Source organism: Macrobrachium nipponense, chromosome 42 (assembly GCF_015104395.2).
Source record: "Macrobrachium nipponense isolate FS-2020 chromosome 42, ASM1510439v2, whole genome shotgun sequence".
NCBI lineage: Eukaryota > Metazoa > Arthropoda > Malacostraca > Decapoda > Palaemonidae > Macrobrachium > Macrobrachium nipponense.
In genome coordinates, this window is record NC_061103.1 from 399421 (window position 1) to 421071 (window position 21651).

General features: G+C 36.8%; 1 protein-coding gene across 1 annotated transcript; it reads left to right on the forward strand.

The window, feature by feature from the left end:
- The first annotated feature begins 10600 nt into the window (after positions 1-10600).
- LOC135213229 (cilia- and flagella-associated protein 251-like) lies at positions 10601-12622 on the forward strand. Its single transcript, XM_064247208.1, has one exon. The coding sequence runs from the start codon at positions 10601-10603 to the stop codon at positions 12620-12622; it is 2022 nt and encodes a 673-aa protein (XP_064103278.1).
- The last annotated feature ends 9029 nt before the right edge of the window (positions 12623-21651 follow it).

Genomic DNA, 21651 nt, shown 5'->3' on the forward strand with positions numbered 1-21651 from the left:
GTTTCTTAGCCCTTACAGTTGGATGTTTTGTGCAATTAAAGGCGGTATTTTTGTCATTACAAAATGGGCACCTAGTTCCATGTGTTACTTTGACTTCCAACCCCTTTTTTTGTGCTATCGATGACAAGTCTTCTCATTGCAAGGAATCGTCCTCCATGCTTCAGATGAGGAAATCTAATGCCTCAAACAGTTCATCTGAGGAAAAGTTGCACTTAAGGAGATACTCGACTACTTTTTGATATACTTGACCCTTAATCCAAAGGGGATCCACCAAGTCATTTCATTTGCTCAATTAGAATGGTGAGCTCAATATGGAAGTTTTTGAGTTGAACACAATTACACTCAGGCATAAAAATGTCAGCCAGTTGCCGATGCAAAATGACCAATATTTGTTGCTGGTTCCCGTAATACTTCTACAGTAAGTCTAGGGCAATGTGATAATTTGCAGTGGCTACATTCAAAGACTGAATTACTTTGAGTGGCTCTCCATCTAGTGATCCCAATAGATTAGTATATTTAGCCGCATCATCCAAATCACTACATTGATGAACGTGAGCATTGAACAATTCTCTAAAGGTAGTGAATTCGCTCTTTTTGCCTTTGAATGTGGGCATTGGCTATTCTTTCAGTCATGGCAGACAGGTTTTTGGCTGCGATATGCTAGTCAAGGTGCCGATACGGCTTAATAACAAGGTTATAGTCTGACCCGCTTACTCTAAGGTTGCAGTTACTTTACTTTCACCTGAGGACTCCAGTTTAACAGGGTGTGTTGAATATAAAGATCTTAATTGCTGTTCATCAGCTTGAACTCTTTCTAACAAATTTTGATATACTTTTTTGCTTAGCAAATCCAAAAGGTTGTTAACAATTCAAAAGCTGCAATGGAAATTACGCCACCATTAATTAATATTACTTTAACAATTACGCCACCATTAATTAATATTACTTTAACAATTTCCTCCTGATCGCTTTTTCCTGCCCGGTCACAGCGGATTACATTTCACAGTTCAACTAAATACGGATCACACATGAGGGTGAAAACAATGGTTAAGCTAGCCTTGCACTGGCACAGGCTCTTGCTTCTAAATAGCCCCTAACATGGGCAACAAAACTAACTAGGCTCTGTTGCAGAGCACCTAGCCTACGGTAACTTTATGTTATGACTTCCACTCCCCTCATTTCACCGGAGGTTGGAGGGCAGTTGCAAGTGACCAATTATCAATACATTGAATACCATACTAGAGTTGCCATTGCTCGGGGACTGGTTCTTTAGGACTATCCGGTTCGAAGGACCAAAAATGTCGCGAAATACTTCAACGACAGAGTACTACTTCAGCCTCGATGTTATGAGGGGGATAGTCCTACCTGCAGGGAAAAGCCCCAGCCCTTACACAAGGACAGCTCAATGGACACGCAAAGGATTTTGTTGATTTTATTACAAAAAATAATTCTCTGATACCATATTTACAAATTTACAAGGTGATTGAACAAAAATGATGTTAATTACACTTTACTGTACCAAACACACAGGCCACATGACGCCAAGAATCCAAGAAAATCTCAAAAGGAACACAAAATTCACTGCAATAATCTCAGGTACATGATTCCGATATAATACGACTTAATCGAAGGCACTTTACAATTCAGTAAAGCCAATGATGGCAAAGATATGCAACAATTACTTACTGTACATGGTCATGGTCAACGAAGTCACTCTAGTCTCTCGCTACTCCCTTCGGCATGGAAATGTACAAGTTAACCCTGGAGTTCCCTTTGCCCAATTGATATTAATTGGATGACTAGAAGCTAATGAGAGAGGGCGATTATGGCCTGCGGGGTCTTTTTGTACCAACGGACTAGTCAATATGTTAGAATTTTGATTTATCAAAAGGGCATATCCTTTTCTTATATATAGAAATTCATTTACTATAACCCACAGGAGAGCGTTCCACAGGGAGCCAGAGTGACTTGGAAATAAAAATGAAAAAAAACACATGAGAACCATCACGTTCTTGCCTCCAAAGTGAATACGTGGAACCTTCCCTACCAACAAAGGCGGGAAAACGTATGTGGAGCGGCTAATTAAGTCATGAGAAAATAATGCACATATTTTTTCATGACATACACTACCAGTAATTAATCAAATAATGACGAATGAATGAACATTACTTTATGTATTTAAATATAACCACTCACTCTAAAGGTGTTAAGTTCTATTTGATTCAACAGTCATATCCTTGCTCTTATAAAGGGAGACTCTTAAACATGATGTATTGTTGACTACATGAGTCAATTGATATTAGTGACTCACGACCACTGCAAGGGGGCTCTGTGATGGTTGCTGACCTTAGCAGTTAAACCAATGTTCAGTGGTTGAATGTAGTCTACACTCTATCCAAAATATGATATAGTGTCATATGTTGGCGTTTTATCAAATACTTTCTGATATTGTGCATTTCTATTCAGTTATTAAGCAATTAATTAATTTATTGTAGCACTGTAAAATATATTAGTACTGGCTTTGAATACTGTCGCGAATTATTCGATGACTAGCTCACTAGATCGTGCCAGATAGTATTGGCAGATAGACCTACCTGATGGGAAAGTACCCAGCCCATGCACAAAGACAACTGAATTATAAATGTCTATGATTTTACAATTTTGCTAAAAATATATAGATCCTACTCTCATGTTTACAATTATAAAGACATATACAAATGGAAAAAAAGGAGCCTTATTGCCCTTACAATAACACAAAGTATTGCATGGTCACGTGACCACAAGAACTTTCCAGAACATTAAGAAATTCACTATCTTACAGAAAAAATGAATTCAATCATGATATTAGATAATACCACTATCACAGAAATATTTAGCTGAAACATTATGCCAACAATGGCTAGGATTTAACTGATAATTACTGTAATGCATTTCACTCACAACTGCCTCGTAGAAAGCAAAGATATCACGCTTTAGCTGGTGCTCACCATTGAACATCCATCTCAATCGGTGCTCTCGAATGAAGGATGTTCCAAGGGGTTAGAAGCAGGGTCGTGCTCTTGCAAGCTAGTCATTTTTTGTATCTTTGAATCTTACAATAAGAACTTATTTCGTTTTGATGAGTTAAAATTTAAACAAATCAATAAATAAGTAATCATTCCACAGACCTCAAAATCTACGAATCAATAATTTCTACGAGATAATGCAGTCTGATCAAGAACCATCACGTTCCTGCCACCAATCGGCATACGTGGAGTTTTTTACGTATGGGGCCCAGGCAGAATTGAGTCATGGAAAAATAGTGCACTTATTTTTTCATGACAAACACAAACCAAAGGAATGCTGCAAATGACACAATTTTACTTTCCAATATTTCCTGATACTTAAAATACCAAATGGTAACTTATTCAACCAGGGCTTCTGCTTGTAACATCATTTGTCAAACAAATTCCAAATGATATAATGTACGTACATACATAAACTAGGTTGATAGTGAAATAAAGTTCTAAAGAGACTCACAGCAACTGTTATATCAGCTAGATTTTGTTGGAGACTGTCTCCTTGGGACCAAATTGGAGTATAACCACATCTTGCCGGCTATAACATTCAATCATTTTCCCCAGTCTGATTCTTTGGAACATGTGCTCTCCTTCAGATTACCACTTGGTGGTTGTACTTCTTGACAAGGTAGTATGAACGACATTTTGACATTTCCGGATGAAAAGAGACAATTCTAGTGGGCGAATAACTTATTTATGCAAAGCATACACAGATTGTCAATGTCTGACATCTTTGGTTGGAGATACATCACACTGTGGAGAAGTTTATTCTGTCAGTGAGATCCTCCTATGTGTCCCAGTTCACAACTTGAGATAAAATCTCTAAATCGGAAAGCAAAATTGTGACAGGACTGAGTTTTCCACTATATTTGAATGAATCTGTAATGTCACTTCCAGTGTATTTTAGCCAAATTCTATGCTCGTATTACTTATGCTGATCAACCTCTTCTTGTTCTCAGTGCCTGTATCAGATAATATTTTATGGCTTCCAGCAATGCACAGTGCATAAGATTAACATCACTCTTGAATCTGGCTCTTCCCTCAGACAGATTGATATTATTTACTTTAGGCATATTTGATGTACCGCATTATGACTAACAATGATTGTTTCTGAGAGGCTATTTTCTGGCTAGCTGCTGAAGAGAAGAGATACGCCTTTTCATCCCTGAGGTATTCCATACAACAGGAACTCAGGAACTGTCTTCATTAGTTGTCAAAAGATAAAACAGGTTCATACATAACGTACAAATATACACATAGCAACATTCTGATGAAGTGGATCTTGTTCCTAATGTCAGATGGAAATATCTTCCAGTCAAACGCTTCCTTTGTGTATTTACCTTTTAGAAAGATTTCTTCTCCAAATCCTCATAGCCACCTCTCCATTGGCTTCACTGATTCAGGTAGGTATTGATCCTCAATGAATAGCAAATCTGTCTTGCCAATTAAGCAAACACCTTCAAACATATTTGGTTGAAGGTGCTGGAGTTGTCTGATTTAGTAAGATGAGGGAATCTCCATCATGGCTTGTCAGTACGTATACCTGTAGTCAGCTCGGTTTTTGATTAAGCAATGAAATACTATGGTGCTGAGCGCTTGGTCTTCTCATCTTTAGATTTCAGACTTGATATTTCTTAGAGTTATTTAGTATTATTTAATGCTTTTTGTGGAATTGCACAAGTGTGTAACGGCACCTTTTATTTTCTTTTGTGAAATATTGTGAATTGGTGAAATTTTTGGAGTTAGCTGCAGCAGAAAGAAATAATTGGTACCAAAGTAAAGTGTTATGAAAATTTATTAGTTGCAACTAATAGTTAGAGTGGTAATTGACCTGTTTTCCTTCAATTTACTTGAAGTGAGTTAGAACCAGGGAAGTACTTAGACTTCTGAAATCAGGGAAATACTTAGATTTTTAAAGTTGTTGATGGAGTGATGCCCTTTAATTAATTTAATTACATAAGATTACCTCACACCTGTTTTAATGAAATTAGTCTGATTTTCTGCAATACTGGTAAGTTGTTTAAGGGATCACTGTTGCCTTTAGAGTGTTCAGTCGTTTATTACCTGTGATGAAGGTTCAGGTGTCTGGCTGTTGTGAGGTACTCATTTAATGATTGGTAAGTGTAGGAACCAGATACTTGGCACTTCGTCACAAGTAATAATGGTCACTCTAGTCTATACTGGTGGTGTTAGGGATATATTTTATTAGGAGAGTGACCATATAATTTTTGTGTTGCATTTATTGTATTGAATTGTTAACTGATAACTTAGAGAAAATGGCTCAGTTCAGGAATTTTTAGCAGCCCCTTCCATCTAAGTGTTATCTGAAACCACTCTGACTAAGGAACAGTGGAGCGCTTTAGCAGTGGCATGTGGTGGTTATGTGTCTACTAGTATGGTAAAGGCACAAATAAGATGTATTGCTATGGAATCATTGATAGACTCTGGTAGAATAACTGATGAAGATGAGTTAGAATTGGCTCAAGAGTTGTTGAATGCAGCATGTGCTGATCTTATAAATAAGCGAGAAGAAAAGAAAGCGAGAAGTGATGCAGAGTTAGAGTTTATACGCATTTGATTAAGCTGAAAATTCAAGCTGAAAGAGAAAGAGAAGACAGAGAGAAAAGAAAAAGAAGAGAAAGAGAAGACAGGGAGAAAAGAGAAAGAAGAGAAAGAGAAGAAGAAAAAGCAGGTTTGAAAGGGAGATGTAATTGATAAGAGCTAGATCCACAATACCTGTGACACCATCTAACCCTAACCAAGGTAATCAAGACCCTGTATTTGATGTAGTAAGAGTACAGAAGTTAATCCCTAAGTTTACTGAAGAAGCTCCAGATGAGTTTTTTGATCACTTTGAGAAAGTAGCTTCAGGTATGGGATGGTCAGAAGATAAATGGTCAGTTTTGCTACAAAGTGTCTTAATTGGTAAAGGGAGAAGTGCTTATCCAGCCTTAACAGCTGCTCAGTGTAAAGACTACAAGGTACTTAAACACAGTGTGCTACAAGTTTACCAGATGACCCCAGAGTACTACAATGAAAGATCAGAAGAACATTCTTAGATTATGCTTACAATGTGAGAAGATGTTTTAAACGTTGGTTAGAAGCTGCTAAAGTTAAAACTTTTGATGAGTTAGAAGCATTACTTGTTCTTGAACAATATCTTAAGGGAATTCCTGCACACACACACACACACAATATATATATATATATATATATATATAGTATATATATATATATATAATATATATATATATATATATATATATATATGTATGTGATATATAATATATATATATATATAATATATATATATATATAGATATGTATATGTATACACACACACCACCACACACACACACCACACACAATATATATATATATATATATATATATATATATATATATATATATATATGACTGGTAACAATGTTCTGTAACAACAGAATTCCATCTAATAAAAGGAGCCCATAAAAACACCAAAATATAGAGAAAAAAGTACTATATTTCAGAGACTGCTGTCTCCCTCTTCAGGTAGATGAATGAGAAAAGTTTATTACGAAAAGGTGGTATTTATACCAAGAGGTCCATCCACAAACAAGCCAATTTAAGTCACCCCCACCGCTGATAATCTTCCTTTAATCTTCTTAAGGGTTGGTTGAATGAAGAGGTTGTCGATCGTGTCCGAAATCCATGCTCCTTTTGAGATGTTCATTACCTGCCTCTCTTTTATTAAGGCCTTAATAAAAGAGAGGCAGGTAATGAACATCTCAAAAGGAGCATGGATTTCGGACACGATCGACACCTCTTCATTCAACCAACCCTTAAGAAGATTAAAGGAAGATTATCAGCGGGGGTGACTTAAATTGGCTTGTTTGTGGATGGACCTCTTGGTATAAATACCACCTTTTCTGTAAACTTTTTCTCATTCATCTACCTGAAGAGGGAGACAGCAGTCTCTGAAAATATAGTACTTTTTTCTCTATATTTTTGGTGTTTTTTATGGGCTCCTTTTATTAGATATATATATATATATATATATATATATCATTCGGGGAAGAGCTCCTGGGTATTCTTGTGCAATTAGGTAACGTCCAGCTTTTGTTGCTTATGTGTACAGATTCGTTTTAAATTCTTCTTCTTGCGAGAAACAGTAAATCTTTCAGGTGACTCTAATCAGTGTTGAGATTGGGCACAAGGTGTCTCTTAAGGACACATGTCCTTAAACTTATAGAAAGGTTCTTGAACTCCAAGATAAAGGTAATTGCAACCCACACCTACCTACTATAATTGATGAAGTCATGGGAAAGGCGGAATGCTATAGAGGATACTTTTGGAGCCATTTAATTATGAAAGAGATAATGGAAGCCGTTAGAGAGACGTTGCGACATTTATGGTTAGCACCTTTTTATTTCAAAAATTGACTTTGACAGAATGCTCTTTATCATCAGCTAGAAATTCTGCCCAAAATCACATTTATCTATTTAACTATGTAACATGTTTGAATAGATTTAAGTAATAGACATATAATTTACAATTAAACACTAACTTTGTGTTTACCGTAATCATTTGAGGTTAACTAAGAAAAGAGATATGACTCGTTTACATTTACTTGAATTTATTTGACAAGAGAATTGCTTATTACAAGTTATCCTTTTAATTGTGACACCAGTCTTCCTCCCTTGTCGTTTTTCAAATCGTCTTTTCTTTGTTATCCATTGGCCATTCATTTTAATCTGGCTGCTCACCCCACAGAACACTGGGCACTAATTTACTAATGAGGACTGTTACTGTACAGGTTCGAATAGGATCAACCTTGAAGACAGATGGCAACTTCTCTTCCTACATCCTCATGGCAACTTACCAAGGACCTTACAGCCTCGACCAAGGACATATCATTTGTTCCTACTTCAGTGGAGTTGATGGCAGATATGTTGCCATTTATAAAAATTCTAACCTTAAGGAACCACTTCAATTAACAGAAGTTAAAGTTTATGCAAAGAAGCGTTGAAAAGATATTTGCAATACTTATGGATCACAATTATCCTTTAATTCTAGCGCCTTATATAAAAGGTAGCATTGTAGATGAATATATATACACACACACACACATGTATGATATGCATTTATATCCTGTGAATGGACACACTTTCGGCAACAAACACTAGACAGGTCATATAGATACTGGTAGAAAGAACATTTAGGTTCTCGTTGCTGACACTAGGTCGCTACTTGGAAGAGAAATTCAGTATTTCTCTAAAGCACACTCATGCCATGATATTTCCTTGGGAGATTTTGTATCAGTGCAAATAAAAATTAAATTACTTTATTGATTTAAGATGTCATTTTTAAAGAAATTTCTAACTAGAAAGACAGTTTTGGATGCAATTGTAAATCGTATGTTATTCTGAGTGATAGTTAGATTTTGCATTATGAAAACAAATATTAAATAAAAAAAAAACTTGCTCCAGCATTTGCAAACATATAAATAAATCATTGCTCCCAGACATAAACACAACTACTCCACATTCAAGTAGTTTATGGTAATGAAACCTTTATCCTTTATGTTATGTTAAGGCTCGGCATTTGTGGGACTAACAACTAACTCATCATCATCATCATCATTTGCTGGAACTCCATTTGACTTAGTTAAAGGACCTCTGAAATTCTTCTGCCACTCAGCAAGATGGTGAAAAGGATGTTCGGTCACAATAGCCCTGACTGATGATGCTTGATAGATGACCTTGGTTGTTTAAGTCCATTAGGCAATGGTTGATGGTCATTGGTCATTGTCGCCTAGGAACTGCATGCCACTGAATACTAGCTATCATAATAATCATAATAATCATAATATTATTATTATGATTATTATTTCTTTTTATTATTATTATTATTATTATTATTATTATTATTATTATTATTATTATTATTATTATTATTATTAATTTACCTTTATTATTAGGTAACAATAAAGGAAAATTATTCATATAATAATAATAATAATAATAATAATAATAATAATAATAATAATAATAATATATTATTCTTGTCATCTCACTATTAGAACGAACATAAACACCCAAACCGCATTTCCAGTGACCATATTAATAGCAGATGCTTTTGCCCAGAGACAAAGGAAGGTCTTTAAAAAAAATTACGTCACAGATCAAGAATTACGTCATATATTTTGCGATCAGAGAATCAGTGTGGAAATAAATAAAAAAAAAATACCCGCAGGTTATATTCATCTGGTGACTTGAATGAATGGCTGAAATCAATTCAGTGCTTTCAGGTTTCGTGCTCTCTCTCTCTCTCTCTCTCTCTCTCTCTCTCTCTCTCTCTCTCTCTCTCTCTCTCTCTCTCTCTCTCTCTATCTTGCAAAAGTGTTTTTCGAAAATGGAATACAACTTTTGTTATATTTTTCGACAGTTTTACCTTCGTAAATTCTCTCTCTCTCTCTCTCTCTCTCTCTATCTTGCAAAAGTTTTTCGAAAATGGAATGCAACTTTTGTTATATTTTTCGACAGTTTTACCCTCGTAAATTTCTCTCTCTCTCTCTCTCTCTCTCTCTCTCTCTCTCTCATAGAAGTGAAGACTACTGAGAGCAAAGACTAAAGACATGATTATAAATACATACATACATAGATATATACATATAATAAAAGGAGCCCATAAAAACGCCAAAATATAGAGAGAAAAATACTATATTTCACAGACTTATCCTTTGACCTTATGCCAGACCGTAAGAACAACTTAGACTTCATAAGGAATTTTGATAAACTCATATCTGACAAAAATTACAGCCGTGAAGAGATATGTTTAAAAGGAGTGTTACTAAATGCTTTAACTGACTTTCATGATAAATATAGAGAGAAAAATACTATATTTCACAGACTTATCCTTTGACCTTATGCCAGACCGTAAGAACAACTTAGACTTCATAAGGAATTTTGATAAACTCATATCTGACAAAAATTACAGCCGTGAAGAGATATGTTTAAAAGGAGTGTTACTAAATGCTTTAACTGACCTTCATGATAAATATCCTGTTCCCCGTAGATTTATGATAGCCATCCGCTCGCTAAAAAAGTTAGAAGAGGGAGACAGCAGTCTCTGAAATATAGTATTATTTTCTCTATATTTTGGTTTTTATGGGCTTCTTTTATTAGATGGAATTCTGTTATAACAGAACATTTTTACCGGTCACATACGTACATAGAGTACAGAGAGAAAGAGGACCTCCATCCTTCCGTGAAGCCCATTCCGGAGTCCTTCCTAGAATGAAGACATTGGCTCCAGGAGCAATCTCTATCTCTCTCTCCTTCGGATCCCGAATCTGGCGTCCGTTTGAAAAACTAAGCATGGAGACAGCGAGAGTGTTAAATATATAGCATTGAATCATGTTTGCTTCATATTGCTTTTTACTAACAATCTTGTACATCGTGTGGTGTGACCTGTACGCTTCAATCGTTGAGGACCTTGTAGCTTTGTTAGGGTTTCAATCGATTCATGTTGGCGCACAGGACACTAATATTCATCATGAAATGGCGGATTCTGTTCATCCAGAAATCGTCGTGGAAAAATCTAACGGCTTTGGTACGCCAGCTTTTGCCGTCGCCATCCCTGGGATGGTATTGTTGGCAGGCTTGGCGTTTGCTGTGTACTGGTTTTACAATCTTTCAAGATCTCAAGATCGTAATTTGGCAGACATGGAAATGAATAATGAAGACCCCGAAGATGACGAAATGGACGTGGACGACAGTATGGATATGGATATGGAAGAACTCTATGACACTGACGATGACTCAAATACTGACTTAGACGAAGTAGCTGGACTGGAAGACGGTCTAGATACGGAATTTTTCGAGAAGACTGACGAAGAAACTGAGGAGGAGGAGGAGGAGGAAGATTTAGATTCGGAATTTCTCGAAAAGACTGACGAAGAAGCTAGACTGGAGGACAGTCTAGTTGTGGAACTATTCGAGGACATTGAGGAAACTGAGGAGGAGGAGGAGGAGGAAGGTCTAGCTACGGAATTCCTCGAAAAGACTGACAAAGAAGCTAGACTTGAGGACAGTCTAGTTATGGAACTTTTCGAGGACGCTGAGGAGGAGGAGGAGGAGGAGGAGGAGGAAGGCATGGAGGAGCCTTGTCTAGAAGTCTACTTGTTGAGACAAGGTCTAGAACAGATGGAAGAAGAAAAGCTGGACTTGGAGAAGGATTTGGATAACTGTAAAGATCTCGCACGTAAAATGGAAAACCTCTGGATGGGAGCTCAGCAAGAGGTCGAACTGCTTCGACGTCAGCTAGTGGAGAAAGATCTACTGCTGGAAAAGAGAGCACAGGAGGAAAATGAAATGAACGCCAGAGGTATAAAAATCGAGAATCTGCTTCAGCGAAATGAAAAACTTGTAGATGAAAATCGGCAGTTGGAAGCGGACTTAAAACTCGCTTTAGCTGAAGTACAGAAGATGGAAGAGGTCGACAGAGAACAGCGGGAGAAAATAGTGGCACTGGAGAGTCACCTACAGGAGAGAGCCGAGGAGGAAAGCAAGATGGGAAGGGTTCTCCAACAGAAGATGGCTGAGAAAGAAAGAGAGCTGGAGCGCACTGTACAGGAGGGAGCAGAACTCAGCCGCAAATTAAAGGAGGCTGAAAATCTCAACCAGTTGCTTGATCTGGAGAATGAAGACTTCTGTAGGCAGAATGAAGCCTTGAGGAATGTTTTAGTTGAGATAGGAAGAGAGCTGGAGTGCACTTTGCAGAAGGGAGGAGAGCTCAGCCTCAAATTGAAAGAAAATGAAAATCTCAATCAGTTGCTTTACCTGGAGAATGAGGACTTCTGTAGGCTGAATGAAACATTAAGGAATGCTTTAGATGAGAAAGAGAAGGAAGCAGAGCTGCTGAAAGGATCCCTCGACACTAAATCTAAGGAATTGGAGGAAGCTCAAGAGGAACGAGAAGTAACGAAGAAACGGCTGGAAGAAACTGAACAGGATAATGTGACACTCCAAGATAACTTGGAAAGAGCTCTGCGTCAAGAACAGTGCCTCCAGCGCTTGCTAGATTGTCAGGAAGAAGACATCTTATCCCTGAGAAAGAAGGAGAGTGAAGCCCAGTTGGAAGTGCAGCGACTTCTCAAGGATTGCGAAGAGCTGAAAGAGGAGTGCCAAACACAGAAGGAAAATAGGATGAGAGACGAGAAGTGTTTCAGAGAGCAGCTACGAATACAGGAGGATGCTTTGAGAGAACATGACAAATACATGTTAATGATGCTCCTCCATGGAACCGCTCAGAGGAATTTCCAACTGGAACACATTGCGCTAGAACATGAGCATGAAACTGTAGACGATACGAGTAAAAACGAGAAGCTGGAAAAGTGTGCTGAAAGAACAGGAAGGATAGACGAAGGGAGAGACGAAGACCCTTGTGAAAAGGCACGCAAGGGAGAAGAGAAACAACATACACAGTTCTGCAACGCCCAGCAGGAGATGGAGCAGGATTACAGGGAACAGTGGGAGGGCCTCAAGCACATATTGAAAGACGTCATTAATGGAGATGAATGAAGAACTTCAGGACATTAGCATATCCCCACATAAGGGTTTGGAGGCTGGAGGACAAGCTCTCAGTTTGAGAGCCAACAACTATATGGAGGCTGGAGGACAAGCTCTCAGTTTGAGAGCCAACAGCTGTTCGGAGGCTGGAGGACGAGCTCTCAGTTTGAGAGCCAACAGCTGTTTGAAAAGCCAGAGAGCCACCAATAGCTGTTTGGAGGAAGGAGGCCCAGCTCTCAGGATGAGACAAAGAAGGTAAACAGGAAGAAAGCTGGAAGGATAAAGAAGAGGACGGACACTAAAGGAAAATAGGAAGAAACGACAAGAGAAGCAGTCCCTGATTAACCAACATGGTGGAGGACTTTGACTTGTCAACAGTTGGTGATGTTGCATCGTGTTCCAGAGGAGCTGTGATCTTCTCGGCCCATTCGATGGCTTGACTGCAGGATGGGTGTTCACTGCTGCTCCCCCCAGCAGCAACCAGCAATGGGAGGTCCCCCCACCTCCCATACACCCATCCTGCAATCAACCCTATCGACTGGGCCAAGAAGATCGAAATGCCTCTGGAACATAACAAAGCTTCATCAACTGGTGACCAGTCAGAATCCTTCACTAGGGCTATTTCTTTGTAGCTGTGAAGACAAGTCTTGTGATCGTCCTTTTCATCAGCCATCCTCGGCGATTCTCGAGTGTTTTTTTAGCACATGAATCCTCAGAGAATTCTGTCTTGTAAATTTGATGAACTAACTTACATGACAGAATACTCTTGTACAAAACTATAAAAGATAAAATAAGAAAATGAGGAATGAGTTTACTAGCAAAACATTCCTTTAAAGAATATACGTATATAATTTTTTTTCTTTGAGGTGGGGAACATTTATAAGTAAATTAGCTCTCTAGGTTTGTTTTATCAAGAAAAGTTGAGTTTTTATTATTTATTTGATTTCAAAAAGTCTAGTTTTTATTGTTTTCTTGGTTTCGTTATATTACTGATACTCCACCCATGAGTTGTGGTTTTCTTTTTATTGACATGTACAGTTGTATGGCTGCTGGAGTGTTGAGCAGTTTCACGGGTCGTTATTAAAAAGCAGTGGTACGTAGAGATGAATATCACTTAATTTTGATTTTGCTATTGTTGCATATAATTCACTGTCCTTGCAGAGGTTGTAAATATTTATCAGAGGCCTGCAGAAAGCTTGGTCTACCCACCAATTCTGCAAAAGTGATGTAAAAATGGATGAGTGTAGGGATCTTTCCTCAAAATTTAATAGCCAACAGTGCACCTCTCTTGCTGCACTTTAGGCATTACTCAAGGTTCTTTGCAGTGTCCCTTCAGCCCCTAGTTCACCTCTATTCATATTTGCTTACTTCCATCTTACTCTCCACCCTCAGCTAACAATTGATTTATAGTGCAACTCTGAAGTTTTCCTTCCAACGCGGAATGACGTCATAAGCTCCAGTGCTTCGCCTTCGTCCCAAATTGTAGTATATTCCCCCTCTCTCTCTCTCTTTCAAATCTTCATAGTGGACTCTACAGGCTTTCTCTTCCTTTCTGATTATACGGAAGTGACTGACCAGCTTTCTGTCTGGTAACCGCTGGTAACCAACCGGACCTTGGTTTATAATTTGATTCCTTTGCAGCTTGTGCTTGTTGGCGATATTGATTGCGGTGAGAGCATGGGACGTATAAGTACATATTGCAGTATGTGGCAACTTGGTTTTGTATTGTCTAGTTTTGGTCTTTGTAGGAGCGATGCAAAATCACAGATTTTGCTTAAGAACCTGAATTGGTTATTTACATACGTTGAGACAAGTTCTAACGTTTTATTTATTTGTTTTTGGTGTACATAACGCATGTTTGTAGTCTCGTTATTCAAAGGGATGTTTTGCTGTCCCTGTAGGGAGAATATTGCACTCACAGACCTCTGTAGGCATTACTAAAGGTTCTCTGCAGCATACCTTCGGCCCCTAGCTACAACCCCATTCAGTCCTTTTTCTATACCTCCATTTATATTATCTTTCTTCCATCTTGCTACCCACCCTCTCTACACAATTATTTCAAAGTGCAACTGCGAGGGTTTCTTCCTGTTTCACCTTTCAAACCCACCTACCCTTAACTTCCCTTCCAGCACTGAATGACCTCATAGGTCACAGTTCTTGGCCTTTTGCCAACTCTATATTCCATTCCATCCTAAGGCCACTACTGGAACAGCGAATTGTACAGTCGCTACATATATTGTGTAAAAAGGCTACGGGGATGGTACTTTAGCGTTTGATTGTTGTGTCAGTTTTATTGCTAAATTGAAGTGATATTTACTGGACAGTGAAGTTTTGAATTAGTTTGGTGAAATGTTAAGGGTTTTGTGGAAGGTGATGATAATGTCATACACTTGCTTTTATTGCTTGTTCTCAGCTGTCACAAATGCAAGGATTAGTTTATATTTGTTCCTTTTTATTTTACTTGTATTGTATGACACCATTGTACAATACTAGTCTTTTTATTTTATAATGTAGATTGTAGATTTTTTGGATTCTTGTAGTTTCAGGATGCTTAGAAAGACACAACGTTGTATTTCTTACTTCATTCCCATTCATAAAAATATACAGTAAAGTTTACAAGTTTGACTTGAGAGTAGAGGTGAAGTCTTGATGTTTGAAGCTTTCTTCCCCACGGCTTGGTGAGTCTTGCCACCTCACCTTCTGGAAAACTCTGTTCCTTCTCTGCTTCTCTCTCGACCTCTCTCCAAAGAAGTTCCTCCTTCAGTAGTTGGCGGACTTTTTCTTTTACTCTTCTGGTGATCTTAATTGGTTGATCACGTCCATTACCACACCTGTTCGGGTGGAAATTAATCCTAACACCTCCTTGATGGGGCGTGACTAATGACGTCACCGGAAATGTTCTGGTTCCGGTGAGAGTTGAAAAGTTATTTAAATAAAGCAACGAATGCGCTTAATTACTTACTGACAGTGTTGCGAATTATTCCCTCGCAACGGGGATAACTCCAACTCACAGGACCAATGAAAAATGGAGGCAGAATTTTACAAATTTTATTACAAAACTAAAGTATAGACAATCTCATGATCTACTCTTACTTACTCTACACTCTGTCCCCTTACAGTACAGCAGAGCCTTAAGGGAACACTGACCTAAATTACAAGTTCATGCCTAATACCAAAGTAAACGACACAAATTGGGGAACACAAGAAAATGCACCTCTCTGCACACACGGCCTTACCCGAGTTAACGTCTTCGACACTCTACCATTATTACCTACAAAAACGAAGGGGGCCAGGATCTGCCGGCGAAATGAGAGCGCAACCAAAACTCGTCTTACCTCTCTACCGATCTCTGGAAGGAAAGTGAGTGACGCCACGTCTGTCATGGAATCATGCGGACACGCTCTCTCGGTCGCCAGTTAGGCTTCTCCTCTTATTTTGTGCTCCGAACACGACGCTATCAAGTAGAGAGAAAATGTTGCAATCACTTATTCAGTTCGATGAACATCTCACTTCTTTGGGATTTTACGAGAACACTTTCGTTGCTCACAGTACCCTTCTCTCTCTCTCTCTCTCTTCTTTTATTCTCTTTTTCTATCCATCTGTCTATCAGTGGATTTTTTTCTCTCTTTTTCTATATCTATCTGAATTTTCCCTAACTAACATTACATCACTCGGCTACCACCACGCATTGTCCTTAATGTTCAACCAAATACAATAACAATGGATATTATGATAACTATATTGGCAACAATTGGTAGTAATGGACACAATTAAAAAAAAACTTTCCCCAATATAGGAGAAAAATATAAGCATATCAAATTATTACCAAGTATAAAATAAGCAAATCAAATTATTAACATAAATTGTCAATTATGGATAATTTCTTGTAATTTCTGTCAATATCCTTTGTAATTTTTTTAATTAATAGTTTTCTTACTATCATGATAACCAAAACAACAGTTGTTATTATTATTACCACTAGATTTACTAATGATAAAATTGGGGATACAATTTCCTGTAGTAGAATAAGTCATCAACATAGTTCAAGTTTTCAAGTTTTCATTATAATTGAGACAATTTGAAGCCTTTTATCTTATATGAGTAATTTTTATATGGCACATGTTTGTTGAATTCGTATGTTGTAAACACATTAGATTTGAGCAATATACACTCATGAAATTGTTTATCAGTGAAAAATGGTAATGGTAATGTTTAATATCACCTTTTGTAACGATTATTTGATTGTTAATTATCATAGGAAATGGGTATAAAGTGACTAATGAGTTTGTGATCCTAGTATTGAAAGGTATACCTAAAATCAATTTATCATAAATCACTTTGGCACTTATTAAATTGTAATACATGAATAAATCTTTCACAAGTGGTTTTAAGTGTTTCTCTTCACACAAAATTTGATGATGTCTTCTAACTCTTTAGGAGCGAATAATGTTGGGCTCAAATTAACTTTATAAGTAAGCAGAATGGCATTTAATATTTTCTTATATTCCTGTAATATCACTTGTTCAGTTCTTTTGTTACATTCTGAATGACTTGATTTATAAAAATTTTCAGTTTTTCCATTTGTTCTGAATTCTGATTGTGTGAGTTAATCACTTTATTTATCCCTGAGCCTCTTGCGACTGCCCACTTTTCCAGTTCTAACTGGACTCATCTCTTCCGAGGTGGAGATTAGAAAAGGACCATTGTTTAAAAAGACAGGGAAAAGTCCAAATAATCAGACTTAAGAATAATTTCTATCGACATAACAACAGTTAAATAGTGAAGAAAAATTAAGCCAATAATACAGAAGGGTACAATAACAGTGTTATTCAATTGTTAGAAAAATTAAACAGACATAGAAGATACGGTGAACAAGAGATCAAAGAGATCCCTCTTACCCTTCATTGGAACTGCTTTGAACACATTGTTTGGAGTTGCTACCGAAGCAAATGTAGAACAGGAGGGATCTCTTGTTCACCGTATTTTCTGTCTGTGTTTAATTTTTCTAACAATTGTATAACACTATTATTATACCCTTCTGTATTATTGGCTTTATATCTGTTTGTATTTGGCTTAATTTTTCTTCACTATTGTTTGTTAGTCTGGTTGTATGGTGCTTTTACGTTGCATGGAACCAGTGGTTACCAGCAACGGGACCAACGGCTTTACTTGACTTCCGAACCACGTCGAAAGTGAACTTTTATCACCAGAAATACACATTTCTCGCTCCTCAATGGAATGGCCGAGAATGGAACCCGCGACCACCGAGGTGGGACGCTAACACCATACCAACCACGCCACTGAGTCGCTGTTCTTCTTCACTATTTAACACTGCTGTTAGGTCGATAGAAATTATTCCTAAGTCTCTGATCATTTTGACTTTTCCCTGTCTTTTGTACAATGGTCCTTTTCTTATCTCCACATCGGAAGAGAGGAGTCCATTTATAACTTAGGTTACGATGAGCCTTGTATTGGATATGTAAGAATAGACTTTTATCAGATTCTCTTCATATAAATTTCACATATACTTTCTGTCTAACACCAATCAAACACTTTTCCTTTTACATTATATCTAACTCTGTCGATTTCGGAGATTATACCCCCTATTGACCATAATTTTATTATCTTCTACAGCTTTCTCCTGTCTTATGTTATCTATAAATTCAGTGGATCATGGATCTGCTTTTGCGACTTTTATATGATTCCAGTGGACTGCATTTTCCTTTAAATCACTTTTATTGATTACTCTATATTTGTTTATTTTCAGCAATTCTATAACTCTATATGCTCCAGTAAACTTAGGAGAAACCTTTACATTTGGTCCTTTTTGAATGTGATTCCTTATGTATATTTGGGAACCCACTGTAATGTCTGGTTTGATGGCCTTTTTATTATAATACTTGGCATGAGCCTCATGAAATTCTTTTAGCTTAGCCCTTGTTTTCATGACTATCTCGTAAGTACGTCTGGTTTTCCATGCAACATAATCAACATAATTATAAGTATGTTTGGGTAGTGTCGCATCGTCCAATAATGTGTTAGATAGTCTCTTTTGATAACCATATAGCAAATAATGTGGAGATTCTCCTTTTGTTTCACTTACAGTATTATTCAACGTGAATTGTGCGTCTTCTAGTGCTAAGTCCCAATCTTCTGTCTATGGACTCCCTAAAGTTTTCAGGATATCTTTTATTTCACGATTAGTTTGTTCTATTGCTCCATTAGAACTTGGTTTATAAGCTGTTATTTGACATTTATTTATTTACTAAAATTCACATATTTTCTTTAAAAGATCACTAGTAAAATCAGCAGCATTTTCAGAAAGAAGAACTTGTGGGCATGAATGTCTTGTGATAATTCTACTAGATTTAAGAGCTTCTGCTACTGTAGCTACATCTGTTTCTTACTGGTATTATTTCTACACATCGTGTTAGATAGTCTAAAATGACTAATATTTGTTTATTTCCTCTAATAGTGCTGGGAAATGGACCTAAAAAGTCCATAGTTACTACTTGGAATGGATTTAATTCTGATGGCTATTTTTCCAGTGAAGCTTTGAGATTTACGTTACCTTTTATGTTGATTACAAACTAAACAGTTTTGTACAAAGTTCTTGGCATCTTCACTACAATTTGGCCAAAAATAATTTCTGATTATGATTCTTGTTGTCTTTTTAATTCCTGGATGTCCTGCTAACTTATATGAGTGTGTTAGTTCTAAAACTTCCCTGGTTAGTGTTTTTGGGTTATATAGTCGAGAACAACCATTTTTCTCTGTCGGCGTTTTATTTATTAATTGAAAATCAGGTTTTAAGGATTCATCTAGTAATAGCTGTCCTACTATTTGTCAGATTTCTGCATCTCTTTCTTGTCGTATTTTCACTCTTTCTAAATCTAAATCTACAACTTGACAACTGAAACAAAAGTTATTAGTTGTAATGCATTTTTCTGTTTCTTCTTGAGATCTGGATATTGCATCTGCCAAAGTGTTAAATTTTCCTGGAATATATCTGAATTCTGGGGTAAAGTCTAATACACTAATAAACCATCTATTGAATTTCATGTTATTTGGTAAGGCTCTCCATTTAAACAAGTCACAAAAGTATGTATCTAAACTTCTTTAAAACCCAATATAGAGCTAAAAACTCTCTTTCTGTGGTACTATAATGTCTTTCTGCTTGGTTTAAAACTCTACTAGCATAATCTACTGCCCTCATCCTAGTTTTGGTCTTTTGTAATAATACAGCTCCTAGCACTGTACAAGAGGCATCATAAGCTAAGTAAAAGTCTTTGGAAAAATCTGGGTAGATTAAAACAGGGTTCCTGGTCATTTTGCTCTTTAATGTTTGAAAGGCTGTTTCTTGTTCATCCTTCCATTCATTTTTAACATTCTTTTCGGTTAGTTCTGTCAAAAGTTTGGCTATAGTAGGAAAACCCTTGATAAAAGGACTATAATAACCTACTATACCTAGGAACCTTCTTAATGCTTTCAAGTTAATGGGAGCTGGATAATCAATTATTGACTTTATTTTACCGGCCTGCACACGCAGCCTATCTTCACTGATTACATGCCCCAAGTATTCTAATAACTTCATCAGGAATTGACATTTCTTTAATTTAATTTTTAGTCCTGCATTCTTCAACTCTCTAGGACCATTTCTAATGTTCCGAGATGCCTTTCTAAGTCTTTGCTAAAAATGATAACATCGTCCAAGTATACAGCAACATTTTCTATATCTCCTAGAATTTGTAATATTAGTCTGACGGATGTAAATGGGGCTGATGTGAGTCCAAATGGCATTACTTCGAACTGCAAAGGTTCTTTATGTGTGCTGAAGGCTGTGAATTGTTTGGATTCTTCATTGAGAGGTACTTGCCAATATCCACTAAGCAGATCTAAGGATGAAAATATTTTGGCCTCTCGTAACGGAGCTAACATATCCGGAATTACCGGCATCGGCATTCTGTCTGGAACTGTGTTGTAGTTTAACTTTCTGAAGTCTATTACAAGTCTTCAACTGCCATTTTTCTATGGAACAAGCAACAATGGAGAATTATCTGGAGATTTAGAAGGAATTATTACTCCATCTTTCATTTCCTCTATCAAATTATCAACTATGGGTCTCTGGCTTATCTGTAATTAGGAATAAAAAATGGCTTGGCTCCATCATCTAAAAAATCTTACGTTGTAGGAATTTGTTATTCCTAGTTTATTTCCTTCTACGGTATTACATTTCTGTATTTCTCTAGCACCTCAATTAACATGTTTCTATTTTCTGGAAAATCTTTTTTATTTACCTCTTGATTTATTTGAGAGTTTTGGCCATCTAGAGAGAAAAATGCTTTTTTCTTCTACTGTTAGTAAAGGATTGTTAATACGTATTCCTATGCAAAAGACAGTGCCTGCGTATAGTGTTAGCTTGTTATCTGAATAGTTTTGGACATAAGCTTCACAATTATCACCTTTCATGTGGACTGGGGAATTATCCATTCTGACAAAATATGGCAATTCATCGTTCAATAATAGAACATCTTTAGCCCTTACGTTCTCCTTTGCTCTTAAATATATTTTTTTTAAGCATTTTGGATTTAAAGTTACTGCTCTACTGAGTATAAATTGTACTTTATTATCATCAGCTGTGCTAACAATTTATACTCTTTTGAGTATAAATTGTACTTTATTATCATCAGCTGTGCTAACGCAACATATCTCTTCATCTTCTGTTTGAAAAATAACAAAGTTCTACATTTTCAGCGGTTTCTTCTGTTACTTCTATTTTAATATTTATATCTGATTTCTTTATTTGACCTAATAGCAATACTTCATTTAGTATTTTTCCTTCATTCTCGTAACTCATTACTACATTGCTGCAGTTATTAGTAAATGTATCTGTATAGGTATCTGTAAAGACATCTTGATTTTTCGTTATATTCAGTTTCCTTGATCACCATTATTTATATCTGAGTAATTACTTATATCTGAGTATATACTTATCATTTATATGTGGACATTTCATTGATTTTGTATTCTGTAATGGTGGG

Bases quoted from the DNA above. Each gene is read 5' to 3' on its own strand.
- LOC135213229 (XM_064247208.1), top strand. From the start codon at position 10,601: ATGGCGGATTCTGTTCATCCAGAAATCGTCGTGGAAAAATCTAACGGC.